This window comes from Bombus affinis, chromosome 5 (assembly GCF_024516045.1).
Source record: "Bombus affinis isolate iyBomAffi1 chromosome 5, iyBomAffi1.2, whole genome shotgun sequence".
NCBI classification, from domain to species: Eukaryota; Metazoa; Arthropoda; class Insecta; order Hymenoptera; family Apidae; genus Bombus; species Bombus affinis.
Genome location: NC_066348.1, coordinates 13,292,305 through 13,302,657, shown reverse-complemented (window position 1 = coordinate 13,302,657; position 10,353 = coordinate 13,292,305). Strand labels below are relative to the sequence as shown.

The following is a 10,353-nucleotide window of genomic DNA, read 5'->3' as shown; positions in this document are numbered from 1 at the left end:
ACAACTGACTTTTTATTATATGTTTCCTATTTTTTGAAAGAAAAATTGATTTAAGATGAAGAGTAAAATCTTTTTTTTGTTTTTATTTACTTATTCATATGTACAAATACCAGTATGTACTTATTAAAGTACATCAGTTTTCTTAATAATCTAAAAACTTGAGATATATATTAATCCCTTACATATATACAATAATAAATATAAAAGAAAAACGATACAACTTAATCTAGTCCTTCCTTTTTTTCCTTAATAGCTTCCTGAAATATTATATACACAATATTATAGTCACATAACAAATCATAATCATATTTATCCAATCATATTTATCCTTTACCTTAAAACGTTCTTCAAATAGTGAGAGTTCTGCTATGAGATCTGTAATAGCATGCATAAAAGCATCATGTGGCGTATAGTCCGATGTAGTTTGGATTCTAATTACAAATTTGTGTTCTAATGGATGTGGAACTTTGTATCCAGCAAACAAGACTTGAGGATCTTTCAGTAGCTGACTAATGAACAATTGAAATTGCTAGTATGATATATCCATATTATAAAAATTACATAAATTTTTGTGAAATTGCAAAGATGTATTTACTTGCGGATCATGTTTCCAAGGGTATGATCCTCCTTATTCACAGTGAAAATCGCGGCATTGGGAACTTTAGTGTCTTGTTCTTTGATTATTCTATAAGTAGAGGAAAAATCATATGCATGTATTTCATTTTAATGAATCCTTTAAATTGGTTAACCAATGGTTTGTAATATTTACTTTTTTTCTCCTTCGTATAAAAGGAACGATTCGAAGGTCGGAGGCGCATTCATATTGTAGTTTAATTATATTTAATGTTTTATAGCTCTGGAGGATTCCTTTTATAAAATTTAATTATTAATACAAAACCACTACAATAACACAGCAACGACAGATCGCAAACTGAAAATTCGTCACAGTTCAAATCACTATAGATGAGAAAGTTAATTGCATTGCAACTGTGGCGCTCTCTACATGGCCAATGTTATTTTGCATATTTCAAAGCTGCATGATTCAGCAATTAAATACAAAAAGGAAACTTAACGGTATGCATATATTTATGCATAAAAATTTCTATAGAGAAATCAAGCAAGTAAGTAAAGAAAGAACAATTGCTATTTTAAACTTTCTATTGTTCCGACATTTTTTAATATAACAATGTATTTATAACAGAAAAGAATTCAATATTTGAACGATATCGAAATTCATAGCAATCAGATTAGAAAGAAGGAGAAGACAGATCGTTTCTGAAATCTCATGATCGATGGCCGAATACTTTCAAGATTTCCAAAACAAGACTTTCCGAAACTTTCAATATTTTTGGGAGCTTTGGGGTACCAAATCCCATTCGAAGTGATTCGAATTGTTCACCACGTGAACACGAAGTGCTTGACAACCGATCACTAGGCAGCACTACTGTAACACGTAAAATTCCTTCGTAAGTCGATCTAATCGCAATGTCGTTCATGACCAGTCGGCTAAGAAGCAGGACTTGTTCTGACTTCGCCGGAGCCGCAAAATAGTTGTCAAAATGGCGGGTGAAGGTTCTGCAAGTGCGAATCCGAATTGCGAAGTCGTTCGTGGACAAACGTTCGAGGTTGGGCCACGATATACGAATTTATCGTACATGGGCGAGGGTGCCTACGGGATGGTCGTGTAAGTGTCTTCGAGTCAATTTCTCTCGTTATTTCTGAAAACATTCGACCTCGTATTGACTAGCTGACAGGCCGAAAGATAAACAATCAAAAATACAGTCATCGAGTGAATTCACGATTTTATGACTAGATTTCCGCTCCATGATGCATACGAAAGATTTTGATTTTGCCCCGATATCGTTTGTAGCCGCTACTAAGTGCTTTTCATCGTAATGTATCGTCGTCTTTTGGCGCCAGTTTTGAACACGGTTGTCACACCCTTTCAAACCCTTGTCCACTTGCGTGTTAATGTTACGACTTCCTTGTTTTCCATCGCTTATCTCTCACTTATCGGTCTTATCATTGTACCGTTAATGAGATGACAAATAATATCTTCGTAGGAGCGGCCAACTTTCATGCGCAAAATTTTTCAAATTGTCTTTGTTGAGAATTCTTTTACTGTTCCATTATGACCACTTAATTAAATTTTATACTTTATTTTTATTTTCAATATTTTGGAGTTGTAACTTGTAATCTTGATAACATTTTGGGAATTAAATTCCAGCATATGTTTAATTTTTAAAAAGGAGGTCTTCTAAATATTGTAGGACCATTTCCCATATTGTGGTTTCAGATTAGGAGATACCAGTATATTGTATATAGGTTGCAGTGTAGATATTACCATCCTTTGTTATTGATGTTGCTATGTTTTGTATGCATAATATTGAAATAGGTTTTAATGAAGAAAAAAAAGTTGTGAGTAATTTCTCAAATGTTGTTTCAAATGTTGGTTCAAATGTTGGAATTTGTTTTTACAGATCTGCTTATGATAATGTAACAAACACAAAGGTAGCTATAAAAAAAATTTCTCCCTTTGAGCATCAGACATATAGTCAAAGAACATTAAGAGAAATAAAAATTTTGACTAGGTTTAAGCATGAAAATGTGAGTAACTTGATGTATATATGTATGTATTAGCCGGTTAAATATATATATATATAACTACTATATATAAAACTACTCTAAATATATACTTTCACTTTACATTTTCCTTTTAGATAATAGATATAAGGGATATATTAAGGGCACCTACTATAGAACAAATGAAAGATGTATATATTGTTCAATGTCTAATGGAAACTGATCTATATAAACTTCTCAAAACACAGGTCAGCATAATAAATGACTATGAGTAAAGTTATTTAAAGGAATATTGATATACTTAAACTTGTTTTATTTTCTATTAGGCTATTAGTAATGATCACATATGTTATTTTCTTTACCAAATATTAAGAGGATTAAAGTACATTCACTCTGCAAATGTACTACACAGAGACTTGAAGCCAAGCAACTTGCTATTAAATACCACATGTGACCTTAAAATCTGTGATTTTGGTTTAGCTAGAGTTGCTGATCCAGAGCATAATCATGCTGGTTTTCTTACTGAATATGTAGCAACAAGATGGTATAGAGCTCCAGAAATAATGCTTAATTCCAAGGTAAATAAATAATGGATTGTTCAATTTCAATTTAGAACGAATATAACAAGATAATAAATCTCATCTCCATTTTGCAGGGCTATACTAAGTCTATAGACATTTGGTCAGTTGGTTGCATTCTTGCAGAAATGCTTTCAAGGAGAGCAATATTTCCTGGCAAACACTACTTAGATCAACTGAACCATATATTAGGAGTTCTTGGATCACCATCTCCCGAGGATCTTGAGTGCATTATAAATGAAAAAGTATTAATTGTTTCTTTATGTTTAATAATTCTTTTATGTTTACTATCATTTTGTTTCACTGAGAAAATGATATAGATTGCATTGAATAATTATATTTTAGGCACGAAATTATCTTCAATCATTACCATTTAAACCAAAGGTTCCATGGACAAGTTTATTTCCAGATGCTGATCTTCGAGCTTTGGATTTGTTAGATAAAATGTTGACATTTAATCCTAACAAACGAATTGTTGTGGAAGATGCACTTGCGCATCCGTATTTAGAGCAATATTACGATCCAGATGACGAAGTATATATTTTTTACCAGTAAATACTAATGTACAAGTAACAAAGATAACTTTATAATATACCCAATTTTTAGCCGGTTGCAGCGGAACCGTTTAAGTTTGACATGGAGCTAGATGATCTTCCAAAAGAAGTATTGAAACAATACATCTTCGAAGAAACTCTGTTATTCCAAAAGAATCATCAAGAAAACGTTATGTAGTCTACTGGTATTTACTCTCTTTTTAATCACTATCGAACCTTGAATGAAACAACAAGTGATTAATATATGTTAAAACGATCAATAATATTTCAGCTGCGGCGAGCCTGCAGGACGACCGAAAAGGAGGCGAAGGTGTGACGTCAGAGTAACAGAAGTGTACTTCTTTTACAGTTATCTATAATGGAAGCAAGAAAGAAAAAAGAAAAATAAAGAAGACAGAACAGAATGAAACTTTTACGAAAACGTTTTATCGGAGCATGGCTTAAAAGTCAAGCTACAAGACATACACACAGGCGAATTTGAGAAAATGGGCGAAGGGAGCGGTGAATGAGGTAAAGAAATAAATAAACCGCAGTGTCCGTGCATATACTTGTACATTCGCATGTCTTTACCGGAGAAAAAAAAAGAAACAAAAATACAGTGTCCTTTTTTGTTATAATTGAATGCATAATATTAATTTGTACAATAACTTTTATTTATCCCGAATTATATATAGGTAACGCTAGTTGACGATTTATTGTTAATCACCGTATCATACACATTGTCTGTGATTTAATTGCCGAGCGAGTGACGTGGTTGGTGTAATGTGCGAGATATTCTAAGCCACGTAACGCGGCGACCGATAAAATGAATGTAAGTACGTAGAGAGAAAAAGAGGGGGAGAATGAGAGTGAGAGAATACGAGAGCGAGAGAGTAAAAGAGAACTTGTAACTGCGTGCTTGCTGTAACCAACGTGTATATACACGCGTGTGCGTGCGAATACACATACATACAGTATATTTTGAACAACCATTAAATTCACTGAAATATTTGCTGATAGTAGTTCTTTTATTAATATTATCTTTTTTCTATCAACTTCATTCTACTATCGTGGTTTTAAAGATCATACGACAGGTTTTTGTTTATCAGGTCATGTGTTCTTCTGTTACTATTGCAGCATGTTTATGATTATTGCTGCTGTCATAGGTATTACTGCCTTTTGTATGTTTGAGTGAACGTGTGTGTATAGGACTATTGCGACTATTGTTACTGCCTTTTGTTTCCATAGCTGTCTCATTTCTATTATTAATTTCGTGATCTTTTTCTGTTCTTTTTGTACAATATTTGTATCATTCGGTACTGCAATTCTCTTCTTTTATGATTTTGTTTTTGTAGACTATTTTCGTCTGTGTTTGACTTTTTCGCGACTTCTTCCTTTATTTTTTGCAATTCATATGCGTTGTATCTGTTATTTGTAATCACGACTTTTTTTCTGGTCGATGAATCTTTGCTACGTAATGACGTCTTGTAGTTGCAGGTACTGTTACTGTGTAGTAGCGTTGCATGACGGTTCTATTCATTTGGTGTGTCCATGTCATACGTTGCTTCGATTAATTAGTTTTGGCGATTGACAGTTGTTCTACCAAAGCATTTATTGCTAGGTTTGGGAATGTTGTGTTGGTATCTTTTGGTTTCAGTTGTAGAATATTCGGATATATATTGGTTGATGCCCATTTATACACCAACCTAACACTACCGGTTTGCATATTGTTATTTCTAACAGTAGCTCCAGGGGTGCCCTAGTAATCTTCTCTAGCGATTTTTACTTCGGATCTCTATTTTAAAATAAGTTTCTCTTTTAGTCGTCTTTTACGACATGCAGGAATTATATTAGATCTATCCTTCTCCCAAATCCACAGGAAGGATAAGGATATTATACATTAAACTCCAATCATTAGAATTGGAATTGTGCATTGATATCCAGTTACCTAATTTGATATGCCGAACCATCTCCGATTATGAGCACAAACTTGAAATCCCAGAAGGTAGACTGGGACCCTGATAAGATAGCAGAGAGCTTAACCATAATAGCTATAAAGTTATCTTATATACAAATCTGAAAGATGTTCGATTTAGCCAAATTGACTAAATTGTTATTGTTATTGACTAAATTGTTCTACCAAAATATATGCATTCTGATTTATCCTTTCATTAATATTCTTCCAGAGCTTAACAAGCTTCTTGTAAAAGTAGAGATCTCAATGAACAGATCTGAGTTGTGACTTTTGTCGACCTAGGTTTCAATGGTTGTACCAAAGAGTTTGTTATGAATATCACTTATGAAATGAATTACTTTCCTTCTTCTCTGGTGAATTGTCTAAGGAACCTTGTTATTGATGATAGTATAATTAAAATATCTTGCTTGAGTTTATTGTAATAAGTAAGTTGTGGAAAGTAGTGTCATCTACACAGATCAGTGTCTACACCCAAAAACCTATTTACAAGTTTACTGGATCCACATTAACAGATGGTGGCTCATAATCTTTTCAAAGGTGGTGTGAAATCTTAACAAGACAAGAATACTGTAGGAATAAATACGTGACCGGCACATCTATGTAAGAAAAGTCATCTGCAAATCTGCTCTATGTTATTGAACGATTCTAATTTAATAAAAAGTTGCTATTATTATCTCCTGTTCTTCTATTCTCAGAGCGACGGGTATAGACTAAGACGCAAACTGGTTTTAGGGCATTTAATAGCTTATGTAGCACATTTCATTCAATGTCGCACGTCTTTAGTATCATTGTTTTTTGTATTGTGTGTTTTATTGCGGTATTCAGGAGTTGGTTTATTTTATTAATGAATGTATGTAGTGGTTGATATTATGAATGATGCAATCTTTCATATCTCTCAATTTCTACAGCTAGTGATTACTATTATTATTAATACCATTATTGTTAACTTTAATTATTATTATTATTATTATTATTATTATTATATATATATATATTATTCAGTGTCATTCTTATAGTAGTTATGTACCTCGCAGAAATTCTATTCTGCCTCTGTCAAATTTAGTTTGTAGACGAACGAGAGGAAGCGAGAAAGACATAAAAGGAAATAGATGACACAATGAGCGAATGAATGCATGTATGAGAAGGAGCAAATGAAAAAGTGAAAAAGAGAACAAGATACTCGAGAAAAACGTTTAATTCATAGTTAATTGCATTCGACCCAGCTTCCAGTTCTTCTAAGCGGTTTAATTACTTCTTGTTTCACGATCTACAGGTATTATTACACTGATACTGCCATTCTTGTGCGACAGAGCGCATGGTGTCTGTTTGAATATTACCATATGTAAACTTTTTTATTTTTTACATTTCCAATGTTTTTATTATACTATACTATGTGTCGCCTTTCGCTTGTTTTACTTCTTTTGATTTCTTCTGTTATTAACAGATGTTTCGAGGAACAATTGCTTGTCGTTCACAAATAGCTTAAATTACGTCTTGTTCTTATGTCATTTACGCATTCTTTTTTTATTTAAAAGCCAATAAAAAACATTCTTCATACAATCCACTTCTCTGGATTCAAACACTCACCATGTTAATTAAATTGATAATGTGAACGTTCTTGTTTCGATTCGTGTTTTTCACTCTAAATGTACGCGTATATTCAAACGATTCTTTTTTTATATTCAATATAATATATATCCCTAGTTGATACATCTTCCCCGAAGAAACATGTCGTGGCAAATGGGTAAAATAATAATCGAGCTAGGTACACGAACGTGTCGTCGATGATGAATGACGAGAAATCCGATTGTGATAGCTAGACTGCGGATTATTTATACATGTATGGAAAATTTAAGGATGCAAAAATGTATAATATATCTAAAGTGCGTTACTTAAATTATAACGATTAACAGGTGAGACAAATTTCTGCTTAGATTCCATTTTTTCAGTTAGTTGCAAAATATTATTTTATTGCATAAATATCCGCAGTCCAGTGATAACTTAGGAATGAATTCGAGCGATGTTGAGGCACAAATAAGAGACGAGCAATTTACTTCATCATCTATTTTTATTTTTCTAAAAATCATAATTAAAGAAACAAAAAATCTCTTGTATGAGACGAGTATGTTTCATCATTTTACAATGACAATCGGATGATTTTCAAGATGGCGAGGACACGCTTGGAATACTTATTTAAAGAACAAAAGAGAAGAGCGAGTACTATTCTTGTCTTCGAAATTAAAGTCGAAATCAAAGACAAGAAAGTAAGCGGTTAAAATCTTGTTAAATAAGTGGCAGAGAGATAATGTAAGCGAGAATGAGATACGAAGAAAGCGATAAAGAAGTTAATATAGAAAGAGAGCGCAAAACGAACGATCCAGAGTGTAAAACACTATTTGCCTCCCTCGATTATCAGATCTCACGTTCTTCGATATAATCTAATAAAATAATTCTCCATTAATAAACACATGTCAGTGCTATGTTGTATATTCGTAAAATAATTCACTCGAAAGGGAAAGAGATAGGCATCGATGCGTTTATTTCCCTCAAAGTTAAGAAGTTTCATCTGTGGAAATAACAAAGACGCTTCGTTGCCTTCGGTTTCGAGTATCCTTTTTCACGATTTAACTAACTTGAGAGAGAAAGAAAGAGAGGAAGAATGTTGTATTATTCCCCTCGAGTGTCCTTTTCCATTTCTCAGCATATTTTTATGCTTTACAGAGCATTGAAGGATTTATCGGATTATCGATTTAGCCTTGTCGCTGCTTTTATATCTGGAACCTTGTGAGAAATAACAATCTACCGGAGGAGAATTTAATATTTCATCGTAGTCAAAGAGATATTGCAGGAATTTTTATATGAGACTTCTAATAATTTACGATTGATCTTCGTAGCTTGAAATTTGGAATTTTCACAAGCATATGAAATTTTTCGTTTAAAAATAATAATGAATAGTCAGAATTTGATCGAGAGTTTCAATAAATATATAATTTAAAGGTAACGAGATTATCCTTTGTCTTATTCCAGGAAAACAAAAATATACTCTAGCCATTTTCAATTTCTGTCAAGTATAATTCAATCAATTTTAACAAACTATTTATTATATTATACAGTTGTAAATGTGTGTGCATTATATCATAGAAGATCTAGCATCTTTAATTTCTGTTTAATACGTCACAATTTTTGCAATTGTAAAAATGATTATAAATATATCTGTAATTATATCATAGAAGATTCTTAATTGTTCAATATATTTCAATATACTTCAATTTTCTAAATTTCTCTTCAATATAGGCTTGCTTTTATTTTTAATTATATCATATTAAAATCTTCCCGTTTAATCATAAGGTTGCATTACAAAATCATAAAACCAACAAAAATGTACTTATTACATTTTTCTCCTCTAATCTTTATATTCAGACAAAATTTCTGCGTGTTCAAATATCTTCGTGAATCACTGTAGTTGCAAAGAAGAATTTAATCTGATATCTCTTTACAATTCCGCGTCCTTGTGACTGCAACTATATCTTTGATGTCGTACAAATCTTTCAACGGTGATTTCACCGACATAAATTAACAATCAACCGATTACGTGTCATACGTTTTTCATGCTGGGAAAATTCCTTCGTTTACTGGTTTTCCTCGTAAGCGAGAAATCTCGAAGAGGACATTCGTTCGTTGAAATATGTATGCCGTTCATATTAAATCCTCAATGTAAAACGTTCCACGTTGTGCTCACAATACGCCTGATGATACTGAGAATTTATTTAATTTCACTCTTCGATGAATTTACTATCTGTCAAATACACACGAATTTCTCTAGAATAACTAACTTAATTCATTAAATTATCAGTATCTCCGCGTGTCTCGAGCACGAGTTCATTCAATACAAGAAGAAAGATTTCGGAGATGTCTGTGGCTCTTGTTCACGTTTCTACATTCTGCCTCCCTTAATGAATTGTGCAATAACTTTCTATAAAAAGAATAAATCATCGTCTATCGAAATTATAAAAAAAAAAAAAAAAAAAAAGAAAAAGGAAAGTGACGGACACAAAAGAAATATAATGTTCCCTCAAAGCTTCATTAATTTCTTATAAAAAATATAAATTAAAGAATAATTCATATATAATCTTCCCTTCCTCGTATGCATTTCGATTTTATCTTCGAAGCTTAAATAAATAAAGAGACATCTTCAAGCGTTATACGCGTGAAGCTGATTTTTGAACGACGTTTATATATGTCCGAATCTTTCTGCGTGTACAGTTGCTATGTGTCCGAATTTCGTAACTTAATCTGTGTATGTATTTAAGACGTTAATTCTCAGAGTCTCAAAAAGTAGATGCGAACGATTAGCGAACCGCGAAATGTTTGTCGAATAATTTTCACGAGCTACCTCGATAGACCGAGGGGACATTGTAACGAGTCGGCTGGCTGACTATGACGATATCGGTGTTCCAAATTCGTTTCCAACGTGAAAATTTACTTAAACAAACAAAAATGGAAAACTGATAAAAAAAAAAAAAAAAAAAAAGGAAAAACTTACAAGTCAGAGTTTAAGCATAAAGTTCAGACATTATCGAACGAAACAACAAAACTAGATTGACTTGTAAGTTTTCGTTACAATTTATTATACTGTTCATCTAGTAAGCGGTGAGACGAATCTTTAAAGATCTTTCTGTTCATT

At 32.5% G+C, this 10,353-nt stretch overlaps 2 protein-coding genes across 2 annotated transcripts; one reads left to right on the top strand and one right to left on the bottom strand.

Annotated features, from left to right (window-relative positions):
* Positions 1 to 63: 63 nt before the first annotated feature.
* Positions 64 to 957, bottom strand: LOC126916036 (DNA-directed RNA polymerase II subunit RPB11). The gene is made up of 4 exons (XM_050721391.1): positions 770 to 957; positions 596 to 685; positions 335 to 509; positions 64 to 257 (listed from the first exon to the last, which is right to left on the bottom strand). The coding sequence occupies exons 1-4, from the start codon at positions 820 to 822 to the stop codon at positions 222 to 224; spliced, it is 354 nt and encodes a 117-aa protein (XP_050577348.1). The 5' UTR covers positions 823 to 957; the 3' UTR covers positions 64 to 221.
* A 533-nt stretch (positions 958 to 1,490) lies between these two features.
* LOC126916004 (mitogen-activated protein kinase 1) lies at positions 1,491 to 10,207 on the top strand. Its single transcript, XM_050721338.1, has 8 exons — positions 1,491 to 1,684; positions 2,481 to 2,607; positions 2,721 to 2,831; positions 2,910 to 3,161; positions 3,239 to 3,406; positions 3,507 to 3,695; positions 3,768 to 3,900; positions 3,987 to 10,207. Exons 1-7 carry the CDS (start codon positions 1,560 to 1,562, stop codon positions 3,891 to 3,893), a joined length of 1,098 nt encoding a protein of 365 aa, XP_050577295.1. The 5' UTR covers positions 1,491 to 1,559; the 3' UTR covers positions 3,894 to 3,900; positions 3,987 to 10,207.
* Positions 10,208 to 10,353: the final 146 nt, after the last annotated feature.